The sequence below is a fragment of the Panicum hallii genome, chromosome 1 (assembly GCF_002211085.1).
Source record: "Panicum hallii strain FIL2 chromosome 1, PHallii_v3.1, whole genome shotgun sequence".
Classification (NCBI taxonomy): Eukaryota; Viridiplantae; Streptophyta; class Magnoliopsida; order Poales; family Poaceae; genus Panicum; species Panicum hallii.
The window spans coordinates 1,613,308-1,640,553 of NC_038042.1; the positions used below are offsets into that span (position 1 = coordinate 1,613,308).

At 43.7% G+C, this 27,246-nt stretch overlaps 6 protein-coding genes across 24 annotated transcripts; 4 read left to right on the top strand and 2 right to left on the bottom strand.

Moving 5' to 3' along the window:
- Positions 1–421: 421 nt before the first annotated feature.
- On the top strand, positions 422–3,700 carry LOC112891794. Of its 10 annotated transcripts, none has more exons than XM_025958755.1 (4): positions 422–830; positions 2,486–2,932; positions 3,029–3,091; positions 3,361–3,700. In XM_025958755.1, the coding sequence occupies exons 1-4, from the start codon at positions 700–702 to the stop codon at positions 3,569–3,571; spliced, it is 852 nt and encodes a 283-aa protein (XP_025814540.1). In that variant the 5' UTR covers positions 422–699; the 3' UTR covers positions 3,572–3,700. The 10 variants fall into 10 exon arrangements, with proteins under 10 accessions (XP_025814540.1, XP_025814549.1, XP_025814557.1 ...); XM_025958772.1 differs by having other exon boundaries at positions 424–830; positions 3,236–3,368; XM_025958780.1 differs by lacking the exon at positions 3,361–3,700 and adding an exon at positions 3,263–3,359 and having other exon boundaries at positions 424–830.
- Positions 3,701–4,571: 871 nt separating this feature from the next.
- Positions 4,572–5,555, top strand: LOC112891851 (18.9 kDa heat shock protein-like). Its single transcript, XM_025958840.1, has one exon. It carries the CDS (start codon positions 4,712–4,714, stop codon positions 5,219–5,221), a length of 510 nt encoding a protein of 169 aa, XP_025814625.1. The 5' UTR covers positions 4,572–4,711; the 3' UTR covers positions 5,222–5,555.
- A 903-nt stretch (positions 5,556–6,458) lies between these two features.
- Positions 6,459–9,652, top strand: LOC112878738. Of its 2 annotated transcripts, XM_025942948.1 has the most exons (3): positions 6,459–6,868; positions 8,185–8,226; positions 9,220–9,652. In XM_025942948.1, exons 1-3 carry the CDS (start codon positions 6,620–6,622, stop codon positions 9,454–9,456), a joined length of 528 nt encoding a protein of 175 aa, XP_025798733.1. In that variant the 5' UTR covers positions 6,459–6,619; the 3' UTR covers positions 9,457–9,652. The 2 variants fall into 2 exon arrangements, with proteins under 2 accessions (XP_025798733.1, XP_025798734.1); XM_025942949.1 differs by lacking the exon at positions 8,185–8,226 and having other exon boundaries at positions 6,466–6,868.
- Positions 9,653–10,308: 656 nt separating this feature from the next.
- Positions 10,309–14,384, top strand: LOC112878938 (transcription factor HBP-1a-like). Of its 4 annotated transcripts, none has more exons than XM_025943216.1 (14): positions 10,309–10,630; positions 11,126–11,272; positions 11,697–11,762; positions 11,885–11,971; positions 12,123–12,209; positions 12,319–12,375; positions 12,447–12,477; positions 12,563–12,620; positions 12,701–12,752; positions 12,830–12,866; positions 12,994–13,178; positions 13,730–13,807; positions 13,906–14,031; positions 14,111–14,384. In XM_025943216.1, the coding sequence occupies exons 2-14, from the start codon at positions 11,219–11,221 to the stop codon at positions 14,225–14,227; spliced, it is 1,035 nt and encodes a 344-aa protein (XP_025799001.1). In that variant the 5' UTR covers positions 10,309–10,630; positions 11,126–11,218; the 3' UTR covers positions 14,228–14,384. The 4 variants fall into 4 exon arrangements, with proteins under 4 accessions (XP_025799001.1, XP_025798999.1, XP_025799000.1 ...); XM_025943214.1 differs by having other exon boundaries at positions 10,310–10,630; positions 12,943–13,178; XM_025943215.1 differs by having other exon boundaries at positions 10,310–10,630; positions 12,964–13,178.
- A 247-nt stretch (positions 14,385–14,631) lies between these two features.
- Positions 14,632–21,982, bottom strand: LOC112878937. Of its 5 annotated transcripts, none has more exons than XM_025943210.1 (13): positions 21,351–21,982; positions 21,223–21,261; positions 20,727–20,824; positions 20,284–20,522; positions 20,162–20,193; positions 19,759–20,085; positions 19,365–19,436; positions 17,886–17,968; positions 17,135–17,395; positions 16,946–17,052; positions 15,935–16,158; positions 15,504–15,682; positions 14,632–15,206 (listed from the first exon to the last, which is right to left on the bottom strand). In XM_025943210.1, the coding sequence occupies exons 1-13, from the start codon at positions 21,894–21,896 to the stop codon at positions 14,939–14,941; spliced, it is 2,475 nt and encodes an 824-aa protein (XP_025798995.1). In that variant the 5' UTR covers positions 21,897–21,982; the 3' UTR covers positions 14,632–14,938. The 5 variants fall into 5 exon arrangements, with proteins under 5 accessions (XP_025798995.1, XP_025798998.1, XP_025798994.1 ...); XM_025943213.1 differs by having other exon boundaries at positions 19,759–20,037; positions 20,284–20,525; XM_025943209.1 differs by having other exon boundaries at positions 19,365–19,433; positions 20,284–20,525.
- Positions 21,983–22,430: 448 nt separating this feature from the next.
- On the bottom strand, positions 22,431–26,722 carry LOC112878939 (dnaJ homolog subfamily B member 1-like). Of its 2 annotated transcripts, XM_025943219.1 has the most exons (4): positions 26,488–26,722; positions 25,609–25,773; positions 24,085–24,503; positions 22,431–23,096 (listed from the first exon to the last, which is right to left on the bottom strand). In XM_025943219.1, exons 2-4 carry the CDS (start codon positions 25,771–25,773, stop codon positions 22,658–22,660), a joined length of 1,023 nt encoding a protein of 340 aa, XP_025799004.1. In that variant the 5' UTR covers positions 26,488–26,722; the 3' UTR covers positions 22,431–22,657. The 2 variants fall into 2 exon arrangements, with proteins under 2 accessions (XP_025799004.1, XP_025799003.1); XM_025943218.1 differs by having other exon boundaries at positions 25,609–26,722.
- Between the last annotated feature and the right edge of the window lie 524 nt (positions 26,723–27,246).

The window sequence follows — 27,246 nt, forward strand, 5'->3', positions numbered from 1 at the left end:
CGGGCGGAGAGGACAGGCTTCCGAGCGAAATCTTGCGAGCGCCGCGCGGGAGGTCGGCCTGGTTAGGCCACAAACAGTATCTAGCAAGAATCCGGCCCAACAAGGCAGAAAGGCTGGGCCTCTTGGGGTCAGCGTTGGGTAATCTAAAAAAAAATCGGCGTTGAAAATAACTTCTGAAAACTTAGAAACTAGCCAGGGGAACTTGGCACCAAGCTCATTTGACCTCGTGGTTTCCTTTCATTTATCTGTTTCAAAATCAAAATTTTCTGCAGCAAGCCCAGCAAGGTTTACCTTGGCTCAACTGCAAACCTGTGCTGACGTAGCAGGTGATGTGATGAGCGAGCGGAACGCAGCAAGGCATCGGCGACCGCAACAACCGCAAACCCCTCCCGTTCTCCCCCTTCTCCAACACAACAACCGCAAACCCCTCTTGCAAGAAAGACACGAGCACTGAGGTCTGAGGGGGACTGGAGGACGCACGCACACACGGACACGCCACGGCATCTTTCCCTTTTCTTGCCGAGGAGATCCTAGAAGTAGATCCTCCCGTTACCCCAAATTCCATCGCCGCCTTAAACCTCCCCCCCTCCACCCCCTCAGCCGCCGGCCGCCGCTGTCCTCGGCGGTGGGGCTGCTCCGCCGCGCCGCCCCGCCCAGCGAGGAGGAGGATCAGAAGAGCAGGCGCCGAGGAGGTCCGGGATGGTGCTGTGGGAGCTCACGGCGATCACCGCCTACTTCCTCGGCCTCAAGCGCACCTACCGCCTCGCGCTCCGCATCCAGCGCCGCCTCATCCCGCCCAACCGCCCCAGGATCAGGAACTTCGTCTACAGGTGAGAGTATTTCGTTTCCCCCCGTCTCCACCCCGCCTCCCCCAATTCGCCACGCCGTGCCACGAGGACATGCGTTCGATTTGATTCTCGTTGAGACTTGAGATGCCCTCGATCCGAGGCAAAATAGAATAACCGAGGCGTGGATTAATCGATCCCTCGCATCAATCAATTGATTCAGTAGTCTTGGCACCAGCATTCTAGCTCCGGGGAGGGGTGGATTGGACCGACCCGCGGTTTGCTGATTGATTGTGGCGCTGCACGCCTCAGTAGCGGCGTCAATGCGGGGTATTGCGAGGGTAGGGACAGTTGCTCAAGCTGCATCCTTTACTTTTTACATACCTTCATAGGTGACACGATTTGTCGCATTACATTTTGATCCCGTCCAAGTCATCATCGGCTATGCCTAGCAAACGGTACCTACTTCTTGTTTCAGCAAGGAATTGCTGAAAGCGTCCCTGTACCATGTCCCATTCACCTCCCCTTGTGTTTCAATATATAAGATGCTTTCGTCTCTGTGCCGCACATTATCTGTTGTATCTTTGCATTTTCATTCATCCATGCTATGGTGCTGTATTCTATTACTGAGGTATATTCATATAAACGCATAGTAGTAGCTGTATGCCTTAGACATGAGAATAGGCACGGTTTCCTCCCATTTGGAGATGCTGAGCACATATAAGTATTGGACAGTGCTGGTACATTGTTACTTTTGACGTTTCATCTTTACTTGATCCAGCTACTTGTTCCTGAATCTGCTGAGACTGTATTTTAGATGCTTAATATTGAAGCTTGTGCATTTTGTTGATTATTGCACTGCTAATAGTCTCATTTGATAAACTGTGCCTCAGCTTGGTCTTCATTCATCTTCTGGATTTTTTTAAACACTTGTGCAATGTCTGAAACTGCTGGATTGTAGATACCAGTATGAACCTTGCATTTAAATCGGGTGGAGTCCTTCTATCTTTTGTGTGAAACTGTGAATCCAGTCATACTGACCTTTGTAAGGACTAAGGATTAACAAATTCAGATTGGCAGCTCTGAGAGAGAGACCACCATTCAGACCCCCTCTTTTCCCCTTTTATTCCCTTATACGGCTCGTTTGGTTGGGGGTCATTGGTGAAAGGAATAGGAATTCAAAGGTATGAGACTAAATTTCTCTTGTTTGTTTCGTGGGATGGGGAGTTCACTGGGGATGGGGAAAGGGAGTTTAGAGACTCAATTCCCACTGATCTCTTCCCATGGGGAGGGGTGGGAATTGGGAGGGAATTCTGCTTTAAGATGAAAACAAATGACCTTAACCGTTCATCATGACTTATGATATAATTTCCCACGTCAAAACCCACATACCAAACAGAGGATATGAATTCCCTCTCCAACTTCCTCCTCTAATTCCCTCCACGAATCAAACAAGGGATTGGGACTAAAAATAAACTCCCAAGTGAATTCCCTCCATCAACTCCCACTGCTAATTCCTATGCCTCTTCCTATTCAGTTGCCAAACGCACCCTACGGGGGATCCTGGAGACAAATTACCCAATTAAACACTCAACAAATTTGCTTTATGATTTCAATGCATTCTATATGACCAATCAAAGCTTACATCATTTTTTACATCCTATCAAGATTGATGCCCTTCTCCCCTCTGTGTTCTGCAGGCGTACACGAGATGTGTTCAATGTTGCAGTGTCAGTGCACAAGAACATTCAGCAGAGGGACATAGAGGTTGGTCGAAACCTCGGAAATGCGATCCTGCGCTGGCTTGATCGCATGAAGCCATCAGCAGAGATTCGCCCCCGTCTTCCAGACCCACCAAATGGCAGCTCAGAGCAATTCAAGCATCTTTCAAGCACAGGCAGGAGCACGGGATCTCAGAAGACTGCCTCTAAAACTTCACCCCACGACTCCAGCGGAAAGATGCTGTTCTCACGCCTGAACATTCGACCCAAGTCCTTCCCTGTCCTGCCCACAATGGCACAGCCCAACAGAATCAGCGCGAGCAGCCAGTGCAGGCGCATCTCCTACTCCCCGTTCCCATCAGTCACCGCGAAGAGGAAGGGCCTTATGGAGGGCGTCTTCCGCAAGGACATTGCACAGCTGATGGTGTAAGGATCTCTGCTTCTTTTTTTCTAGGCAACGGTGTATACTGTGTTCTTTTTTGGAATATGAAGATTATTACTCGGACTGAATTACTCGCCCAGGACAGAATGTGTCTCGTTATATAATAATGAAGCGCATAGGGGAAATTGTCGCTGCTCTGCCAGGTTAGGCCATTAGATCTCTAACCAATGCTCAGATTCTCAACAGCATTTCATGTTTGGTAACGGACATGTGTACTCCATTTATCTGTGCTTGAATTATGAGACCTGAGAAATCTAATGCCTTTCAGTTTTACCCTGCTGTTTCAGTGTTACCAATTGCTGTATTTTACTCAGCTCGTTGCAAGACCATGAGAGTGGGCTGACACAGGCCCATCCTATCAATGAGTTTTTCTCCTGCCCCTACGATCCTGATTAGCTCCAGTTGGCTGAAGGTTTCTGGAGCGTGGATCAAAAGCAGCAGGCACGACTGCATTGCGTGATCCCATCTTCGTTTGTGATCTGGTCTGTGTCTGGTGCGCGATTTTATTCGCTTCTGGGAGGAGTACGCTATGCTTATGTCCTCGCACAGGGGAAAAAGAAAAAGAAGTGAAGCATGTGGCATCTCTGGATATTGGCATCTCAGTGCATGTAGCAATCGAATAACGAATCCCTGCCCGTATTCCCAACAGGCAAACACTCGTATCTTCTCGGGGAAATCAAATTCGCATACAGTGTCCTACGCTTGAGTATTCGGCTGGGGAAAATTTATATAAGGGCGTAAAAAACATGGAAATTGCATGTATGGTTTATGCATATACATAAGTGGGGCCAGCAGGTATGCAATAAGACCATAAGTTTTGTAGATGAAGGGATATAAATTATCCTAGGGGCTACTCAACAAAAAGTGCACAAATCTCCTCTATTAAATACGAATTATTCCCACCTGTACATCAACAAGTAAAAATGAGATTTGTACTGTTTTTGAGGGGAAAACAAGCAAAAAAAAAGCACGAGACAATTTTTCTACACGCGCCTGATTGTGGGGATGTTCAAAACGGTTTCATCGAGATAGTACCTAAACAATCTGGGCAAGGCTACTACTCTATTACTATTTACTAGCATGGTCATAATCTTAGGATCTCACCATCATGGTGCACGTGCTTTGCTACGCGTAATATAAATTTTACTTTAACCTATACGAGACTAACAACTTTATGCTTTTTCACTCCGTGTACGTATCGTGCCGTGACCGCACGAGACATTGTTGATTGTTCGGGTTTCGATTGGGATTCCGATTGATTTATCGGGGTTCCGATTAGAATTCCAATTAATTTGTCCGAGTTTTGATTAGGATTCCGATTGACGGACCAAGAAATCATTGCTTACTTTAGAAATAGTAAAGATAGAGATAGAGTCTATTATAAATTGATTTGGCAAGTAAACCTTGGATATTTCAAACAACCAACACTCAATCAATGATGGTTTCAAGAAGGGGTCGGAAGATAAGACTTTCGCGCGAATCTCTCATCGTCATCACACAAGAGGCATACAAGCTCCTAGAAGATCATGTATGCATATGTGCATGATGGCATATACACCAAATCAGGTCACTAGACAAGTATTCCTTTGCTCGCCTCGCCTATAAATGGGACAAGGGATAGCAGCTAGCTCAGCGTCATCAAGAAGTAAGTGAGCGCACAAACGATCTAAGCCAAGCAGCCAGTATCCTAACCACCACCAAGTGAGGGCTGAGGACCAACACACACACAGAGTCCTCAGCGAGAGGCAAGGCAGACGGCCGGCATGTCGATGATCACCAGCATGCTGGGACGCAAGCAGCAGAGCCAGAAGCAGGGCGGCGCGCGCACCGGCGGCGGCGCGGAGGTCGTCGAGCCGGTGAGCATCGACATCCTGGAGCCGTTCGTGGATGCCATCTCTCTGACGGCGTTCGCGGCGCCGGCGCTGGGCCTGCCGCCGTTCGCGACGGCGAGCATGGACTGGAAGGAGACGCCGACGGCGCACGTGTTCATGGCGGACCTCCCCGGGGTGCGCCGCGACGAGGTGAAGGTGGAGGTGGAGGAGGAGAAGGTGCTCAAGATCAGCGGGCAGCGGCAGCGCGCCGCCGAGGACAAGGGCGACCGGTGGCACCGCGTCGAGCGGAGCTCCGAGCGCTTCGTGCGCACCGTACGGCTGCCGCCCAACGCCAACACCGACACCGTCCACGCCACGCTCGAGAACGGCGTGCTCACCGTCACCGTGCCCAAGGACAACGAACGCAAGGCCTACGGCCGCCTCATCCCCATCGCCAACTAGCTCGATTCATAACTCGATCATCTCGGCCACCTATCTATACAATCGGCGATGAAGTCGCCACTAGCTACTTCATCACTTACCGTAATACATGATAGCATCCGATCATGTATCGATCAAATATATGAGTGTCAAAAAAAAAATGCGAGTGTCTCAGTGTTGAAGCATGCCTATGTTCTTGGTTGACTAATAGTAGTAAAGCACGTCTAGATATGTGCGTGGGATACATGTAGAGAGGATCAATAATTGACTTGCACTGTTGCATGGTGAAAGACTGAAAGTCCTTTGTGCAGTGGCATAATTTGGGGAATAAATTCGAGTTTTATATGTGGGCTTATTTTAAATTGTTCTTGATCCCTTGTTTTTCTATTCTTGGGGGAAAATGGTCCTCGAGCCTCACATGTCTGCACTATGTTTCGGAAAAAAAAACTCTTACCACAGCAATGCCAATGCAAATCGAATTTATTTTGATATCAAATTCTTGTAATATTTCTCATATAGTGATATGTATGGATCAAGTTGTCTTCAACATAATTTGACCACCACAACATAAAAAATACTTGTAAACTGGACCTGAAGGCCAAGAGCACCAGAAACCCCAAACTCGCTTCATTTAAGTTGAATGAACCACTAAAAGGGGAACAATATTCATCCAATGTATGTTTTTATGAGGACAGTTGGTTTTCGATGCAACGGTTCCCACTCAAGAAAACAATACCAATCTTAAACCCAACCACTACTTACCCCTGGCCCACTGAACCACTAATCACCCATCAAGAGCCACAATAATCTAGCTCATCATATTCTCGATGCACTTGCAAGTCCGCTCATTCCTTTAAGCAATAATTACCATCCCCTTTGAAAGCTTGGTACTTTGATCACAGTGATGAATCCAGCCAGAAAGTGAAGAGAGAGCTCATTTTCCTTTTTTCTTCCTCCTCTCCCTTCTTCTTCTTCATTCCCTTTTTCTAAAAATAGAGTGGATTTAAAAAAGTATCCATTAATCTTAGGAAGGTAGGGGGTTTGAGCCCCTAGCTCTCTTGGATGCGCCCCTGTCCTCAATTCCAAACCTCTCAGTCTCTCCCTCTCCCAAACACTTAATATACTCTCGTACCACAATTCCTTTCCAACCTTTTCATGTAAAAAAACAAAATAAACATGAATTTTTGAAGGAAAGATAAAGAAGAAGAGACGAGGTAGTAAAAATAAAATAAAATAGTACTTATCATAGTTTCGCTTCTCTTCTTTTCCCACCACGCAGTAAAACCCAAAACTACAATACGAAACCACACGCCCCTATCTCGTCGCGTCGGCGGGCCATTGACATTCTCAGTTTCTCACCCTCACCGCCGTCGGATCAATCGCGTGCCCTGCCTCCAGGAGACCGCTGCCTCGCCGCCGATGGGCTTGTTCCGCCGGATCTCCGGCTTCTTCGGCATCTCCCGTGACGATGCCGACCACCCCGACTCCTCATCCTCCAACGCTGCCGCCGCCGTGGAATTTCCGCAGGACAGGGCGGCTGCGGCTGCGGCGGCAGCGGCGGCCCACGGCGCGAGGCGGGGGTTCAGCGTCCAGGTTCCCGTCCCCGTAGAGCGGCAGGGCCCCGGGCCCGTGCTGGTGCCCTGCCCCCAGGGGGACGGCGGCGTGCAGGTAGCCCTCGAGATTGCTTTCCCATGTGCGATGATGGCGTCAGTTGTAGTTGTGCTCTGGAGTCAGCGGGATCTGGTTCGTGGAAAGAGCTTTTCGTAGATGCTTCTGCTAGTGTCTGATTGCTCAAATGTTTGGCCTTGCTGGGATGCCTCCCTGAATTGCGATGGGAGTTGGAGCAGTCGCGAAATTGTTGATCTCGGGTCTTCAAGACGGTGCTGTGGTAAACTGGATATCTAGTCTAGTCTTGGGTTATGCCAAGTAGTCTGTAGTCAACTAGTTTTGTGCTATGGATTGATTGGCTGGGAAAGTTAGGTTTTTGACTGTTGTGTGCTATCCTATTCTGGCTAATTCAGTGCAAATGTAGATTTTGACAGGTGCGGGTAGCGCTATTAGCATCGGATGATTTTTTTCCCCCTTGGATGTTCTTGCATTTTGTGAGTTTGGGTTCTGGACCTAAATTACTTGACTAGGAGCCGAAATCAAAGAATGTTTCTTTCTTGTTACGTTGTAGTTATGCAGAACCATTTTATTTCCTAGAAAATTAGTTTAGCATATTGGTGCATTTTTACAACAGTCTCTTGTATGGCAAGGAAGACTACACTTTGTTTTAATGGCCAGTGCATTCAAGGTGCAAAGTTTCATTTGTGAACCTTGTACATAGCATTTGTGGACAATGGGATAAGAGGGAGGGAATCTAATGCAAGCAATGACCAATGTAGATCACTTTTGTTAGATCTTACGATCTTCAGTCAGTGTTATCCCTTGCATTCAAAGTTGAAAGTTGATGCAGCAGTTTGAGGCCATGCTTCTGTCACTGTAAGGTAACACATACTGCTATATGTGGGTTGGATGAGAAGGTATATAGGTCATATTGCTTGCTTAAACTATATGTATGTTAAATACCAGTAGTTCAGAACATATGAGGGCCTAAGGGGTTATGCCTTTGTCCTAGAAATTCATTTGATTGACAGAGTATATCTCGATGTATGTACTCTCAGTAATTTCCCTTGTTTCATCTGATTGCCCCTTGGTCATACTCCAGCTATCTCTAAACAGATACTACCTAGCAATGTCCATATCTTGTTAAAGTATAAATATACAATGAGTTTAGCTGCTTTATTTTTGGGTATTTGATGTTACTTTCTTTTGCTACTATGCATGTTTATAGTTGAGGTGCAGTTATGCTCTGATGGGTTCATTTAGTCATTAATTTGGTTAGGTCAGTATGTCTTGGTTTGGTTCTTCTTTCCCTGAATTATTTCTTTTGATTTGGTTAGGTCAGTTATGGTTATCTACATTACTTTTTCATGTAACAGGTTTATCGTACATTTGTTGCTATCAATGATTTATCGGCTAAGGTATAGTTTTATTAACTTGTAATGTGTTTACAAGAAGGATGGTTTGAGATGATTGGCTTTGTGTGGGCTTTGACACTATGATTTTTAAATTTGCATTAACCAATGCTTCAAAGCTTTTTACAATTGTGAATTCCATTTTTCCGGACATGAGTTATTTGTGAATTCCAACTTTGGTTGCGAAAACGAGAGGTGTTTGGTGGAACCAGACCCTTTGGTTATGACACATTGTGTCTTCTGCCAATTGTTCTGTAAACAGTTCTTGGTGGCATTTTTTAAATTATAGAGCTATCCCCTTGTACAAACTTCACAATGGATTTCCTTAATATGTTTTGAAAAAGTAATGTTACATAAATCAGTATTTCTCAATTGTCAGCCTTTTGCAATTGCAAAACACAGTTCTATTCTTGTAGGACATAAAGCTAGCAAATTGGAATTGCCATCTTTACCTACAACACATGCATTTGTCATTCAGTAGACCTTGTGGTTCCTGTTGTCGGACATCAAACTATCAAAATTGATATTCGACATCAGACTTTAATTATACTAGTTCCTCTTTCTGTATATGTTACAAACTGAGTGAACATTTTTGGTGGTACTGATGTGCTTTCAAGAGAAGGGGATATCTTAAGTTAAAGGAGTGGCTGTAGCACATTGTTATTTATGTTGACGAGCATCCAAATATCTGTTCACCTAACAAATTTTGTGTCACATCTACTCTTTTTTAAGCAAGTGATCATCATAGTAGTCTTTTTTTTTTCCGAGTCATATTACTGTATGGAATGGTTCCTTTGTTTCTAGTTTATTATGTGCATAGATTGCATGTAGCTAAAATGATCTAACCAAACAAGTGCCCCCTTTTCATGGACATTTGTGTTTTTAGTGTGTACGCTGAATCCCTTCAGTGTTGTCAGTTGTCTTATATTTTACTTCTTGCATTTGAACTTTGAAGAAACAGGCATTATGACATGCTGTGTCCTGCATTTATTCAACCAGGGCTTTCGGTGGTATACAAGGAAGCTGAGAATTGATGAAGACGGAGACGTGGCTGATGAGTTCTTGGATGAGGTTATCCCGGAAAGCTCGATCAACAACAATGCAAGCCCAGTTGGAAGGTTCCAACCGAAATACAACACGAAACCAGCCAGTCTAGCGCTGAGAAAGCAGATTATCGCCGTTGATGGCGACGTCCGCCACAGCTTGGAACACCAAGGGCAACTGCAGTGGGTGTGAGTGGATATGTAACGTTCATTGTGTTTGGGATGGCTCATCTCATGGTGATCACTAGATCCCTTGTACCACTCGTAGTTTGTACATTATCGTATCGAACAATGACAGAGGTAAACAAGCTGCTGCTGGAAATTTAATGGGTAGTGTGCTTGCTTGCTAATTGGTTAAATTTGGAATGGGTGATGTGCTTGCTTGCTAATGGAGCCATTGGTTCCTTGCATTTCATGTACAGAGTATGCAGCAACTGACAGAGACTGATGAAGTCTGTGAATGTGTCCCTTCGTTTCCCCATTTATCCTTGAATCTTTTGCATGATTTACCATCACAACATAACCCCAGCCACATCACACTATTACCATGTATCAGTACATGTGAAAGCTACTCTGACAACCTGATGAACGCAGAGTACGCCATGCCAGGTCGCCAACCACAAAGTCCACACGTCATCTTAAAAAAATGGGTGCATGTGTGCACGTAAATCTGCAGTTGTATCCATGTTTTCTTTTTCATTCCCAGTCAGCTGCTGTTTGTAATAATTTTCTAATACAGGAAACGATGGCATACCTACCAAAAACAATAATTTATAGAATTTGCTTGTAATTATTTGATGGAGAGGATATCATCTGAGATACTTGCATGAATAACAAGTTCCTGAACCGAGGTTCATTTGGCTTATATATAGGGGTATTTTCGAGTAAAAAAAAAAGCAAGGAGTTCTAGAAGATATGGCCAGCCAGGCCTATCCATCCATCCACCTACCAATCGCGCGCGCAGCTTCTGGCTCACGATATATCCACGGAGGCCCATGCCCCCAATCATCATCCACATTCGTGGGCCCCACGCTCGCCCGGTTGGAGGCGGCCCATACGCCCGCGCCTCCTCCGGCCTACGGTCCACCGAGAACCGGGTCCACGGCGCCGCGCCATCTCCTCTTCTTCCTCCTCTCATCGTCGTCGTGGGGCTCCTCCTCCTCCCCGCCTTCCAAACCCACCGCCCCGCCGGAGCCCGCCCGCTCACTCGGCGCCGCCTCGAGGCTCCCCCGCGGCCGCTGCATTTGCGGGTGACATCTGCTACGAGAGCCGCGGGAGGCTGCGAGACGGGAGGTGTGCGGTCCTTGGTTGCGGCTGCTGTGCTGTGCGCTCCGGCGAGCTGCTGCGCGCGGGCGGGCCTGGGACTGGTGAGAAGAGTCGTATTTTTTCAAAAAAGAGAGAGTAATGTCTACGTGGTTTTGTTACGACAATAGCTAGCCATTGTGAACTTGCTATCACGGTTTTCTGCTATTTATCGTTTTTTTTCCTGTCGTGGAGTTAAGTGGGTAAGGGAAACACCGTAAAAGTAATTGTGTTTCCAACTCCACCAGGGAACATGGGCTCGACAAGAAATAGTTTGTGCTTCATGTTCGATTGGTTTCTTTTTTTCTTTTTTTGAGCAGAATGTTCGATAGGTATCTGATGAGTAAAATGCGTGTGGAATGCTCGGAATTTAGTGCGAACTTCTTTGGCTCCCTTTGTGTATCTTGCTTACCGTATAATTGGACACGAACGAGAAATTTGTACTCGGAAAATTTGAGACCTTCAGCTTTCCTCTATGTCTTCCTTCGTGTCATATATATTGTTTTAATAGATATTTTTGTATCTCGCCTCTCAATGCTTGTTTCTTTTGGTTTTAACAGGGAATTCTTGCATATATTCATCCCGTGAGTTATTGGTATTCCGGTTGCTGTTGAGTGATTGGGGAAGCTGATTGGCCAGAGGCATTCTTGGTCATGGGAAGCAATGACCCTAGCACACCCTCCAAGGCTCCGAAGGCATCAGAACAAGTACTCGAATAGTGATAGCATACCTTTACCTTTTGAAATGACATTCCCTCTGTTTAGTTTTGTTCTCTATTTGCTTAAAGGGATTTTTCCCCCTAGTGCAATAACCTTAGGAAACATACCGGCTCTGATGATTTTCTAGAATAGTTGTGATTGTGCTGCAGCCAAATTAGGGAAACATGCCAAATAATAATTGGTGCTTCAATGGACTAACGGGTAGAAGTAAACATTCTATTTTTCTCAGATTATGTAGCTGAAGACAACCGCAATATGTTCTGCATATTCTGTTCTATTTGCATAGGCAGTTCCTTTCACTGGCGGAACGAAATACGCATCTAGGTCAAAACACAACTGTCCTGTTTCTACTGTGACTAAACACATAATATGCTTGTTTACCCTTTCTTGTGTGTTTCTTACCTGTCCTCAGGATCAACCTTCAGCCACTACATCCGGGGCACCAGCTTCAGTTTACCCTGAATGGCCTAGCTTTCAGGTTTTCCATACATAATGTTCTCTTACTAATTAAGGAAGACTAATCTTTTCCTTTTATGTACCTCTTATTCTTACAAATAATTTTCCTTTATTTTATCTCCTTATTGTTAAAAATCTTGGTAGGCTTACTCAGCAATTCCACCACATGGATTCTTCCCCCCTACCGTCGCTGCAAATCCACAGGCTCATCCATACATGTGGGGAGCTCAGGTGGCGTCTACATCTGTAACTTTGTGTTTCCCCCCAGACCCAACATCTCTTTTCTCCGTCAATCTCTATTGTTATTGTTAATCTGTATTTATATGTTTATAATGCAAGGGCATGCGATTTTAGTATCTGAATCAATGTTCCTTAATTGCAGCACATGGTGCCACCTTACGGAACGCCACCATCACCTTATGTGGTGTATCCACCTGGAACAGTATATGCCCATCCCTCTACACCACCTGTATGCACTTTTAGCCTAACAAAATCTCATCTACATGTTAGCTTTGTACGCGCACCCTTTTATCCTGTTTTGATGACGTATTTTGTGCTAATGAGTAACTAATTGGCAGGGTATGCATCCATTTAGTCATTATTCTATGCCAACAAATGGACATGCTGAAACTCCTGTAAGTAACCAACTGTGCCTGTCCCCTTTTGCTCATCACTGCTTCATGTAATCCTGAAATATATCTTTTAGGGAGCTGCGCCAAGTGCTCCAGAAATGAACGGTGAGTCTTGTCCAAGGTCAATAATTGAATATCAAGGTCACTTGGAGCATGGAAATTAAAACTAGGCTTCTGGTAATAATTACAGGAAAAAATGAGCCTGGCAGAATGTCTGCTCCGTCTGCCAATGGGATTACCTCCCACAGGTTTTTATTTGTTAGTCATTTATAAGTCACAAATTTCTACAGTTCACACAAAATATAATAACCAAACTTTTTACCTGCAGTGAGAGTGGAAGTGAGAGTGAGAGTGAAGGAAGTGACGCCAATTCCCAAAATGTGAGATTGATCGGTGGTTCTTATTCTTTCTTGTCATAACATTTCTTTCAGACTTCTGAGTAATTTTGCTGTCGCAGGATTCACAATCAAAGGACAATGATGGAAAGGAAGATGGTAAGCATCTGAGGACTTGTTTCTTTTTCATGATAAAGACTAATAGAATTACATATCTATTTTCAAAAGATGGTAGGTGTATTCTGTCAATATGCAGGTAGTTCTCAGAACGGCATATCTTATTCAGTATCACAGGGAATGCTAAATCAAACCATGCCGATGGTTCCAATACAACCGGGTGCGATGGTTGGAGTTCCTGGCTCCACAGCTAACTTGAATATTGGAATGGACTACTGGGCTGCTCCTGGTTCTGCAACTGTCCCTGCAACGCAGGGCAAAGCAACTTCTGGTTCAGCACGAGGAGATCAATGGGTACTGTCCTTCGGCATGTATTTGCATATCTATATGAATTATATTTATACTAAAATCTTGATGTTTGAGGATTGGCATGTCTCGTCAATGTTGGTATAGTATTTCTTGCTTTGCAGAACCAAGTACTGTTTTTTATTTATACATTCACTTTGTTGCTAGTGCTGTTCTAGAAATAAATTTGTAATAGCAACTCCAGAGCCAAACTATTTGATGCCCTATTGTTTCCATTTTCCATGTTCAGCTAAAAAAATTCTGGGTTTGTTTGGAACACCATCCTTTAAACTTACAATAAGAGAAATTAAGTCTGCAGCAAGCCATAGGCTCTCCACACTGACTTTTAAATTTGTATTTGGCGGATGGGTCATGGGGATCCGCAAGATACCATCTTTTGAAATGCCCAATTGTGCTTTGTGTGTGGTAATTGGTAAACATAAGGAACCAACAAGGGTGCCATGCTTCGTGCTGCTTTATTTGGTTAGTGCTATTGTGTGTAGATTAATATAGGAAAAGTTCACGACTGCAAACTGTGATCGCACAATGGCAATTTTCAGGATGAAAGGGAACTCAAGAAGCAGAAACGAAAGCAGTCTAACCGAGAATCAGCACGCAGGTCCCGGCTGCGCAAGCAGGTATTGTGCAACGTGGACATGCTGACATCCTGCTACCTAAGTATTATCTTCTAAGTTTCAAGAGAACTTTGTCCAATGCTTCCGTGACCGAATTCCAGGCTGAGTGCGAGGAGCTTGGGCAACGTGCTGAAGCTTTAAGGTCGGAAAACTCCTCTCTTAGAGCTGAGCTTGAACGGATTAGAAAGGAGTACGAACAGTTACTTTCACAGAATGCTTCCCTCAAGGTATATATATTGCTCTAGTGATTGTGATTCTTTCACATAGGTATATTTTCTGCAACAGATGTTGGTCTGATATCTGCAGGAAAAGCTGGGGGCAACCAGTGATTCTATTCCAGACATGAACGAGCAGAACGACGGCGGTGGCAGCGGCTACAAGAAGCAGCCTGATTCCGATGCCCAGCCTGGGAACGAGTCTTGACATGTTTAGCTCAGGATTGTTGTAGCGCGGCATTGCTATTTATTTTTCTCGAACAATACCGAAAAGAAAATAGGAAAGATGAGAGAAAATTGTGTACGCGGCTCTACCTCAACTGACTAATATTTCTAACGGCACCGCTGTCCTTGAATTTGTTTTAGTCCCTCCGGTTTTTAAATATAAGATGTTTGGAAGAAAAAAATTAGACAAAATGCACGCCTGCGGCTGCAGAGTGAACTGAAACCGCGTGTGCATCCCAAGCAAACGAATGGCTTGTTGGTGGACCTTTTTGGCCAAGCGAGAATCTCCACAACAAATGCGTAACTTATGAGATGTCACTGCGATGGATGCTGTCAAGGCTCAACTCAACGCACATACCTCAATTGCTTAAGTTCAAACACCATCCAGGCGGAGAGAAACGTGGAAAATTTCGTTAACACTGCAGTGGCCAATGCCGTATGATGTCCAGAACTGGGCATTTGCCGTGCCGTAGTACTATTACATTCTCAACCCCAAAATGGCGAGGTCTGTACACCACCAGCCAAAAGCTATCTACTCGCCCCAGCCAAGCCAATCCAACTCAACCCAACCCGGAAATAGATCCTAGGGTTAGTAACAAAAAAAAATAAACTAAACTTCTCGACCAGCTAGCAATAAACCCCAAACACCTTGCTTTCCGTGTTACTATCTCCCAGCTACCTGGGGATGGAGCAGTCAACTGATGAATTTCGCTGCTCCTGGATTGGGACCATCAATTGCCAAGGGTTTCTCCTCCAGGAAAGCATACACTCGCGACCTGAACTTCTGGGCCAACTCAGCAAGATCATTTCCCATCCGGGTCTGGGGTAACCGGTTTGCGACATCGATTGTCAAGGTTGCACAAAGCTTACTGCTCGTCAGCACCTCCAAAGTTGGTTTTGAAAAGTTTGCATGTGATGCCAGCCGATTCAGAAGGATAAGAGCCTCTCTCATCAGCAGACACCTGCAGAAACCATTCGATGGTTATTTGTATTTGATCGACAGCTCAAGTGACCGTGCAACTTCTTTCTTTTTCACATTAGTACTGTAACAAACAGCGTGCAGGTTCTTTATGGGCAACTAAAAGCGACTAAGATTGCAAGACAGAGTTGCCAACAGGAAGGGGCAGATTGCACTGAGCTTAGACATTGTTAGCATTCACTCATTGCTATATCCACATGCTACATGCTACTTCCACATTCAAAGTATGATCCAGCAAGCTAGGAATGCACAAGATTGGGACGGAAAAGTTTGAGAGTACCTTTCTTTCAGCAACTCCTGTGTTTCATATTGCATTTGCGATGCAAGGACTTGCATTATCAGCTCCAAGAAACTGGCACCACGGGCACTCACTGGACCTATGAGCATTTCATATCCCAATTTGCCGCTGGAAGCTATATACGCTAACAGAACGATAACAAGCCGGCAAAGCTCAATTTCCTGAAAAATACAATCTTAGTTGTTTGGCTATGGAAGTAAAGTGAAATGGCACAAGTTATGAACCTATGCTGAATCTGAATCATCTATAAATAGACCCTTCGGAGCACTATGCAATGCTTCTTTATTAATGGCAGGTGAAAAACAATCACTGGTTTAGTCTTAAAGGGTTTCAATATCACAGAATAGAATCTAGCTAAATATTTCTAAATGCAGATTTGCAGCCTGAAAAACTTGAGTTAAGAAGTAGCATACCAGAGAACAAGTTGCCTCACAAGACAAACACTCAGACAAATCCACTAGAACTGAGCTTATGACTTGTGATCTATCATTTTCACGCCCTTCTGACTCCATCTGTTCAGAACCATCTTTGCCTCCACTACACAGCAACTTCAACCTATCATTTTTACATCCTTCTGATTCCATCTGTTCAGAGCCATCTTTGCCTCCACTACACAGCAATTTCAACATCACTGGACCTACCAGAAACAGGAATTAGGTTGCCATTGCAAGGTTAAAAGGCATGCACAGTTCAACAAGCCTAATATATTTAAGATATATTCGAAGTAGAAAACAAATTGTTTAACCAGAAACCTCCATTAAACTGATTCCACCACAACTGAATGAAACTGCTACATAAGCATTTCATAGAATGGTATGGGACAGAAACGCCTTGGTAAATATAGTTTACACTTGAAACACCAACAATAAATCATGCCTTTTCCATCTAGACATTAAAAATAAGAGCTTAAAATAGAGATACCAGAACCAATTTCTGTTATGCTTATGTGGGATGGGGAGTCCCCAAAGCGAAGATGAACTTTTGGTTCACAACTAATTCAACTGTGGGAATGTTTGGAGCATTTAAGTTTCCCAGGCATGGCTAAAGACCAGGGATGGAAATATGTTACATCTGTTCTCTTCTATTAGAGGTCCTAAAGTACATGCCATAGAGCTTTCTCTAACGTTTGTCCATCAATGTCTAAAACTATATAAATTGGCTAGGCAAAACCTGCATTAGTGGTGTCATTTAAAATACTTTGATAATGTTATAATTATAAAAGATATGTCTCACATTCTCGCTTCTTGAACATCATCAAAGGATAAAAACATCAAATTAAAAAGGGAAGGAGGGAGGGCCAAGTAACTAGTCCACAGAATGCAATACATTGTGCCATTCACCTTGCAAGAACAGTTTTTGCAAGCTAGCATCTTCTATTATGAAGCTAGTGTGAAGAAATTAAACATAGGAGCACAATAACTTACAATTCAAAAGCAAGAAAAGTAGACGCACAGAATGCTTCTTTACAAGCAATCCGTTTTCTTTCTGCAATAGCAGATGCAATCTTGTCATTACAGAAGTAAATCCGAATCTGAAAATAGCAATGTTATATCATTAGCATCCAACCTTATGACCAACTAAAGAAAGGAAATACTACTCAGATGCTTGTTTACCTGTGGCGTTCCTCTTTGGGATCTGTTGTTCTTAAAATGAGAATCATTACGGATAATGCATCAGTTCGAATTGTTTCTTCTGAGTACTTGACCACAATTTGAAGCATTACAGTGAAGACTGAACTCCAGAAAGCAAAAGGAAGAGACATATTATGCTGTCTCAATAGATTTTCTGCATCCAGAGGGCTCAGCAAAGCAGAACTGTCTTTGTGATTGTCCTCCATGTGCATGTTAGCATATGGTTCAACAGAAACATTGGTCCTGAGGGTACACTGAGAAAAATCAAATTAAAGTTCATAAGCATGGGAACCTACAATTGTAAACAACAAAAAAGTATTACACAATTATGCAAGCAACGCTTGAGTAGCAACATTCTGAATATAGGAAAAAAAAACTCCTTAACCAGTTCATTTCATTTAGAAACCACGTCACCATTTCAATCCCTAAAAACATTGAAAGGCTGTAGAAGAGCGAAAAGCATGGTTTACAGATCGACAAAGCATAGTAGCAGACTAACACATATCACTTGAAGCACTACACAGCTCAGACTCGAGTAGAATATCCAAGTTCAAATCGAATTTGAGAAAAAACTTAAATTTTAGTTTACAGGAACAAAACAGTTCGCTTTGCTTCCTCGTCTGATATGGACTATTGATTACGGTTTCAGTCCTAAACTTAAGCACCATATTTACTTCAATTGTGAAATGCAGCTATTCTGTCAACAGGAAAAATATTCCATTAATGTGTATACCTTTCACTAGACTTGGTTCCATAATTCAGCAAGTGTTGCAATATACTGAGCAATATCCTCAAAGTTCTACTGACTATAGCAGCCTGAAAAACAGAGGAGGTGAAAATGAATAGCATATACAAAAAAGCACTTGTGTGATAAATTTTTTTTTTGACAACATCAGTTCAGAATCCACAATCCATTGGAAAGGTGAAAGATAATTCAATTTATATAGCTAAACCATTACAGCGGTGTACAGGGCAAATTGAGTGTATTCTTTCATCATTATTGTTCCAACTCTCTAGTAATAGTACATATGAAGGGTTGATGGATGCCATGATGGAGTCAGACAAAAGCCGTACATACAGAAATGAATGAAGCTACTATTGATGTTTCAAAACTGATGGCGGAATCAGTTTGCTATTACTACTAGCATTTTCCCAAGTCTAAATAAATTAACTGCTGACTCTTTTATTATTCACAAATAAATCAAAATAGATTTGTTCCTTCCTTGTTAGTTCCTACTGATCTATGCTGGCTAGGGTCATCACTCTTCACAATAAGGTACATGTTTAAAATGGTAGTAGAAATAAATTGCTGTCCATCAGTATTCACATCAGAAAACCATCATTTTCCTTCTGCGCAATCACCAAGGTTAACATCGAAAAACTTACTACCACGTTAGGATCACTTCTAGTTTATATTATTAGTTAAAAAAAACACATGTGAACAAACCAATTCTGTCATGTAGTCTTAAATTAATTAGTACAAGATCATACCTAAGTACTGCCATGGCACCGATAAGGTGATTAGTCGAGATTAGTCGTCGATTAGGCTGATTAGTCGAGCTTAGTCGAGCCTAGTCGTCTGTATAGTCGTCCAGTACATCCAGGACCGATATGATATGTATACTATATAGTACATAGTATATAGCAAGCATTAACACCACAAATTTTGGCGGGGGCTCCTGGGCAGCGGGGAGGCATGGAGCTCTTGGGCAGCGGGGAGCCATGGAGCTCATGGGCGTTTCCTTGGCGGCGGCGTGCTCCTGGGTGGCTGGATGCGCCAGCGGGCGCGCCTTTGGGCGGGCAGGCAGCAGCCTATATTTTAGTGGGCGAGCAGGCAGGCGTGTCCGCGCGTGTATTCTGGCAGGCGTTTTGGGGTGAGGTGGCTTGGCAGCACATGCAGCTGTTAGAGATATACCCAAAACCTAATAGGCCTAACTGCCAGCCCAGTAGCCCACCACCCACTTGCGAGGACCATGATCAGACTCTCAAATCTGATCGTTTTCAAGCCTAATCGGACAACTAATCACGGTTAGTCGGCGACTAACCGGACGACTAGATTCTAGTCGCTCAGACCTAGTCGCTAGCCCTTATCGGTAGCAAGGGAGCGATAAGCCCGACTAATCCCGATTAGTCGGACGACTAGAAAACATTGGGCAACACAGAAATATTGCTATGAGAAAAAGGAGAAGAAACTTGGAGTCTTGGATCTTACATTATCAAAAGCACAGAGATTTAGCAACGCTTCAAGGAAAGTCTGTATTGTTATCTTCTCATTATTCATCTGCTGATAAAGTGACAATATTAGTCAACTTAAATGACTTGATTATAAAATTGAAGGACAAATTGAAAAAAATTTACATCCTGCAGACTTCAAATTCAGAAGACATGTGGCAATCATCATATATTGAAATGCTTAGCCAATTTACGACATATTGTGGCTGAAAACAAGTTTTATACCAGCCCCGGTATAGAAAGGTTTTTTTTTTTTGGGGGGGGGGGGGCGGTGGGGGTTTGGTATTTAAGATTCAAGTTAGGTGAGAAATTCACATTTCCCCATATCAGTGCAAACTGCAACAGGGAAGGTGCTTTTTTTACATAACACTCACCTTAGTGAACATGTCATATACTTGGGAAATAGCTTCATTCATGGAGGAGCTTGCTTCAGAAGAAGTTTGACAGTTGTCTGTCAATCTGGTAGATTTGAGAAGTGACAAAATTTCTTCTGAACAAGAAACAATGATCTTTGATATCAGATTCCTCCTTGATAAAGTGTTAGTTGGCATGCCCCAGATTGCACGTAGATTGCTAGAGATACGCTCAGCCGATATTTTTTTGCACTCAAGATGTCCACTGTCAGATGTACTATCTGTCTGGACTCCTATCGCCTTAATTTCCTTGCACATAATGCTTCTTGGTTCAAAATGGGTATTTTCCTACCAAACAGAAGATATCTTTACAGATATTTCCGGTACAATATGACACAATAGGATGAAAAACTAAGGGTCTTACCTCCAGTGACAATACCCCAGATGTACTTATTCCTGTTCATCAAGTTGAATCACCAATAAGATTCAAAGAGGGAGGATGAGAAAAAAAAAAAGTATCAGACACAAAATAGCTCAAAATCTTACCATTATCGATCATGGTGCGTCGCCTCAGTTCCATGGCCTCAGGTAAATCAGTTTGATCCCCATGCTTCAAATACAGATCAACTTGCAAGGAATTGGCATCGTTATCTTTGCCATTCGTCTTGTCTGTTCGCCTGGTGGATGCCCAAGAAGAACCACCAGCATGCAAAGCCCCATTTGCAGGGGCATGAAAGGACTGATCAATATCCATCCCCGCACCGCAAACATCTTTGTTGGCAAAGCTGCTGATTAAAAAGAAAGAGAAAGGTGTGAAGTTCCAACAGTCTAGGAACTAATACAGAAAACAATGCATGTAAATCAAATAATATTTCACCAGTCATTTTCAAATTCTCCAGATAAGATAATATACATGACTTGTTACCTCACCGTGAACACATGGTGACTGAAATAATGTGTAGCTAAACCAGCAGTACTGCAGTACTTACACATTTGCTTTTTTCAGATTTTCAATCTCCACTTCTTTAGCCTTGATTTGAATATCTTTCTTTGTTCTGTCCTTCCTCAGCTCAGTGCATTCATTTTTCTGCATATAAGATTGCAAGGAATCACCTCATGCTGATCATACAACTTAACTAAGGGGGTGATTGGATCCAAGTGCTAATGCCTAAAGGTGCTAAATTTTAGCACTAGCCCAACAGGAGTGCTAATGGGGTGGGCCAAACTTTAGCCAAGACTCAAAAACTTTAGCAGGGGTATGAGTGCTAATAGGTGCTAAAGTTTAGCAATCAACTTTAGCCCATCCAAACAGGCCCTAAAACAAGACTGATCAAGTGATAAAATGAGATTGATCAAAGCCCCAGTTTATTAGATCAGTTCTTATCTCAATGTAACTTCAATCAAGTCAAGGTTGAGCAAATGCACAGATCAAAAAAATTACAGGAATGTAGAATACAACTAGTGACGAAACGACAGGGTACGCACCAAGTCATTAACTTGCTTGGAGACACGGCTCAGCTCCCTCTGCAGTGGTTAAGATCAAAAGCGTCAGGAATAGAACACAAATGCATCTAAGCCAAGTGAACCGCTCCAAATACAGCGAGAGGAATCACCTTGAGCCTCTCGAGCTCCCTCGTTTCCCTCTCCTCCTTCGCGCTCACGCGGCCGCCCGCGGGACCCGACGAAGCGGCGGTGGTGAGGTCGGTCTTCTCGGGCGCCGGGCGCTGCGAGAGCTCGCGCGGAGGGGAGAACCCGCGTCCGACCATAGCCATTGCCTCCCCATCGCTGGACGCGTCGGACGGCCGGGGGAGCGGCGGGCGCTGGGTGAGCTCCCGCGGAGGGGAGAAGCGGAGCGCCGGAGAGGGGTACGACGCGGCGGGGAGGTACGAGACCGGGGCGGAAGCAGCGGCGAGATACGAAACTGAGGTGGAGGTGGAGGTGGAGGAGGAGGCGGAAGCGGCGGGGAGGTGCGAGATGGGGGTAGCGGGCGGGAGGTGCGAGATGGGGGTGGCGGGCGGGAGGTATGAGATGGGGACGGGCGTGGGAGCGGGAGTGGGAGTGGGGTTAGGGTTGCGGGAGGCGATGGCGTCGTCCGTGGCGCGAAAGAGCTCGTCGAGGAAGGTCACGTCCTCCCAGTCCTCGTCGACGATGCCGCTCATCCCCGCGCTCCCTCTCCCCCTCCTCTCCCCGGCGCCGGAGTTGGAGGCGGCGGCGGCAGTGTGCGTAGCCGTAGTACGAGGAAACGCAAGTGGTGTGGCCGTGGGTTTGGGGGTTTTGGGCTCTGCCGTATTTAATTGCAAACAAGTCCCTCCCTTTGACTGAATATTTGGATAAAACCATTTTCCTTATTTTTCAAAAGGACCTTTTTTCCGCTTTTGCAAAATCAAAATAGTAATAACAGCCGAATATTCCCGGGAGATCATAAGATGTACTACGTGCCATTGGAACGCATGTATTTTTGCAGAAATTTCATTGTGAGACAGCATGAATATGAAAAATTTGTTTCCCTAAAAATATTAATCCTACATAATCGACATTATAGTAACAGCCAGACGAGGAGGTAAAATAGCTCAAATGGTTCATCTTCGTTTCCTTTTCTTTCCTTTCCTTCCATTTCCTTACCGATGATTTTCAGTATTTCAATGAACAAAACCATCCCATAATTAAAAAAAATGACTGCAGACAACAATTCAGAAGGGGGAAAAAATCTGGTTATCCTCAACATTTTTCACTGATCCACAAGAGACAAATAAAGAATGGGGTCATATTCAATTAACCAGAGCAAATAGATAGAATTAGAGACGGGGCATTATAACCATGGAAATGCCTATCTGTCTAATTTCCAACTATCTATCTAGATTATAGGGCCAATATAGCCACTATTTCATCTTCCTATAAGAATGCAATGACCCTTCTCTGGTTAGCCGCCCATGATTTGCCTGATAGCTGTCCGCTGCGACATCGATAACCTTGTTGGAAAGGCCACGTCGAACCTGATTACCAGATTCCCCTTCTTCCCCGGCTCCTTCCTGATCGGCCACCCTTCGTTCTCCAGCACCACCTCATACCCAGGGCGCACCACTTCCTCCACTCTCACAGGAAGATTCCGGCCATCTAGGGTTCTGAGGTTTATTGCCGTCCCAGAGAGTGCATCCACCAGAGGGATCTCCTTCTTTACAAGAAGGTTGTTCCCATCAAGAGTGTACACATCATGGGGCTTCAAGTCGAGGATGAAGGTCAGGTCCTGTGCCAACTGGCCATGCAGCTTGTCGCCTTTGTTTGGGAATGTAATCTTGGTTCCTTTCTTCCAGCCAGGCGACACTTCCACTGCCAAGACCTCTGTTTCAACTTCTACTCTTCTGCACAAGATGAGATTCAGATGAATGAGTCTGAGAAACAGCATAATCTCTATTTTCTTAGTAAATGTAACATCAGATAGATTTAGATATCTCAAGCTAATCATGTAATTAACAAAACGAAGAGGAATCAACTTTGTGGTTGGTATTTGTTTTGAGGGTCAAAAAAAGCAAGAGTAACAGCTAGGATCATTAGCAAATTATGTATCCTTCCCATTGCTTATGATATACCTGTCAAGAAGGAAAGTGCGCACACAGGTTTTAATTATGAAGCAAGAAGTATACAACTGGTATACCAAGTATGATGTCAAAATGGCATGATTTTCCTCCAAAAACTGTTTCCATGTCAAGCAATCAAGCTACACTGTGTATTTACCAACCAGCAGGCTCATCAGATTCAGACAGACATTAGCATGACCTTGCAGCCAAATGCTCCAATTAACTTTTCCAGGTTTTCATTTTGGAGTGGTCAGAGAATTTGACTGGAGTAATGAATATTAGTTGGAGTATGACGGCTCATTTCGGGCAATGTGCAGTTGAAAAGAGCCAAATGTGACAAAAATGTACCGTATCTGCAAGCTCCGACAAACATACTTAGATATGCAAACAAAAAATAAGTGCTGGTGACTCATTTTCAACTCAAGCACCATGTATATGCATTCAAGGATTCAAATCTCAGCATTCACGACCTCATTCAAATCTACACGTAATAGCATTCAGCTTGCAGAAGAAAAGGGGAAAGAAAATGGAAAAAGAACACATAGTGGACTCAGTATCATGAAATGCAAACAGAATATAACAAAATTAAGAGCATCTCTCAACTATGGCAGAAAAATCATGTCTGTGCAGGTTCAAATATCTAAGTTTTGCAAATGTGTTCGCACATTGGTCCAAACTCATTATGCAGAAAAAAGGAGAAAAGCACCACACTGAGGAACAGCATATCATGACAAGGAAATTATAGGGATATGAGGAAAGAAATATAACATACCCATCTGGCTTTGCAACATTCCTAGTGATCTTCATTTTCCTTTTTGTTCCATTGTACAACTCTTCAAGGGTGCAAGGTAATGTTTTTTCCACAGGTAGTGGCTTTTCTGGCTGGCTTGTACTAGCACCACTCTCCTTACGTGAACCAGAAGGAGCTTCGCTCCTACTGTTCCTTGCTGAAGTCCAATGTGATCTTTGCTGAAATCGCATCCGGTCTTGGTCGAAGGAGTAGGTCTTGTTGCTTGCCATGAACTCGGCAAAGAAATCATCTGGGTCACTAGGATTGTACCGGAAATTACTTGGACCGCTTGGGCCAGCAGCTGTGGAGGACCGGCTCTGTGAACCAGGCAGAGGCATCCCCTTTAAGCCTTCCTCACCATATTGGTCATAAATTGCACGCTTCTCTGGATCACTTAGTACCTGCACTAATCATCTAGAGTTGGTCAGCAAAGAGCAAATAAGCAACGAAGCTCTTGAACTGAACTTTACATTATAGACGCAGTTGAAAGAGGAAAATATGAAACAAATTGTATGTGCTGATTTTTCTACATTAGGTTGAAAGGAAAATAAGTATTATGAGTACAAGTCAAATGCAACTGATGATTACAAGAGAGATAAAACAGTTGCACTTTTTGCTCTTTCTTGCTGTCGCATACAAAGTTTTGAAACAATGCGCAGTACCCAAATAATATTTCATCACCATACTAAATGCTGAAGGTATGTGAAGACTATGAGAGAACATTTTTAACTAGCAGTAACTGTACTTTACTGTAACAAATAATAAGTTTGAACCTCACCATTTCAAACCAATGTTACTCAAAGTATTTACAAGTTAGGAATTAGGCTTCCAAGATGCCAGGACAGAATAATTACTTTTGAAACATAAGAAAAAGCGAAGGATCATAATATGTTTCTTTTGGCATAAGATTCACTATCAGATTGTATTATTGAACTTGAATTTTTTTTTCCTAATATTTGAAAGTAAGTGATTAAAATGGACGATACATACTCTCATTTTGTGAAAACCATTAATATTAATTAATGCGTGAAGACAAAACATCTACGTTTTGTTTCAAAAATGAAACGGAGTGGAGGGAGACTCTTCTTAGGAAAATACTCTAGCTTCACAAATTAATTAAAAGCATGAACTATGTGTTCCACTTTGTAGATCCAAGGTGCAGATTAAAAATGCTGAACAGGAACCTAGCCATAACTTAGAGACCCATGTACTTTAAACTTGAGCTCTGAAGATTTTGTAATATATTCTCGGTCTGAAATAGCTACATTCATGGTATATTTGGACTACTGAAATAGCCAATCTTATTAGGACTTGAGGCGTTTTGAGGATACATCTATAATTAAAAGAAACATAACTCCATTTACAGAAAACTAAAAGATTCCCACATGCCCAGTGGATCACCACCCAAATAAACCAAACGGTCCACAACTACAATACTTTCAAAACTGAGCACATATGCTTCCTACATTACATTGGAAAGGAAGTTGATGGGCAAAATTCACTTGCCTCATAGGCCTCGGTTATCTGCTTGAACTTTGCCTCAGCATCGGCGCCTCCAGTTGGGTTCTTGTCGGGATGCCATGTCCTCGCAAGCCGCCGATACGACTTCTTGAGGTCATCCAAGGTTGCATTGCGATTCACCTTGAGGATGTTGTAGTAGTCCATTCCCATCTGCTTTTGCAGTCAGGAAACCACGAATGTGCAGTAAACCATTAACCCTAGATCATTGTATCTCCAGACTCCGAATTTTCAGAATCCCAAATTCACAAAACATTTGGGAGCTCCAGTCATGGGCGGACCCAGCATTGGACACGGGTGTAAATCACACGATAATTTTTGCAAAAAAATCGGTATGTACAAATACAAGTACATAGTGTAACTGAGTGACATCCGAAACAAATAACTCAGGAAAGGTGGCAGAGCCAGGATTATAAAGTTGGGTATTCCCACTTCCTTTGGGAAAAAAAATTCAATCTAAAAAGTAGAAAGTAGCACAAATGAAAGGCACAAATTGTTCAATACATCAAGTCTAAGGACCAAGATATCCATAAACTAAGGAAAATAACAAAATACTTTAAGAAAATTACAATCTAACATTAACTTTGCGTTCCTTCATGGCTTGAAAGCGTTTGATGGTATCTGCTTCTTTGACTTGCAAAAAGAACTCACGCTCAACAAATGTGACCAAGCAATCATTTAAATTGATCCCCAATCAATTTATTCTTCACAAAATTCATTGATGAAAAGATTCTTTCAACACTAGCAGTAGCTACTGGAAGTACTAGCACCAATTTGAGAAGCTTGTAAACAACATCATGTCTAAGGTGCATATCTGTTTGAACAAGCATAATGGAAAGATCATCCAGACTTTTCACTTCTGCAAACCTTTTATCTCTACGCATATCAGTGGTGCTCGGCCCGGCCGCTGGACGGTCGCCGCGGATCCGCGGCCTCACCCGCGCGAGCCGCAGTGATGCTGGTGCCGGACGCCGGACGCCCAGCCGCGCCGCGCGCTAGCGCTAGTGGCCTAGGGTTCGTCGATTTGGGGTATTGGGGAACGATTGAACGAACGGGCATGCATTACTCTGGACTGCGTCCGTTTGCTTGTTCTGCGAGGGCTGAGAACTTGAGAGAGGAGGATGAATTGGCTGTTGTGGGGCTTGGGCCGCTTGCTAGCCAATGGGCCAACTTGGAAGGGAGATGGAAGGTGAGTTAGGTTGATTTCTAGCTTAGGAAATAGACAATTTGACCCACTATATCATATATGTACATGTATACTTGATTTTTTCACAAAAATTGGATATTCCTAGAAATACCCATGCATCACTGTAGTTCAGCCCCTTCGCAGCAAGAAGAGTAAGGCGCTCCGCGGTCTTAGGGTTTGGGGTGCTCCGTTTCGCACAGCAGGAAGGGAATAAAAGGGGCGGGCATACCTGGTGGTTGCTCGTCGACGGACGCTAGTAAAAGGCCTGGCGAAGACGTTGCGAAGGGCGCCGCCGCTAGCCAAGTCATCGCCGGAACCCCAAGCAGGCAGTGGGGTTATTGCTGATTGTTCGTATCGGTTAAGTTATCCTTCGCGTACTCCTATCTTGTTAAGGTAATATTTAGATAATAAGATTGGTTTATTTTACATTCTGTTAGTTT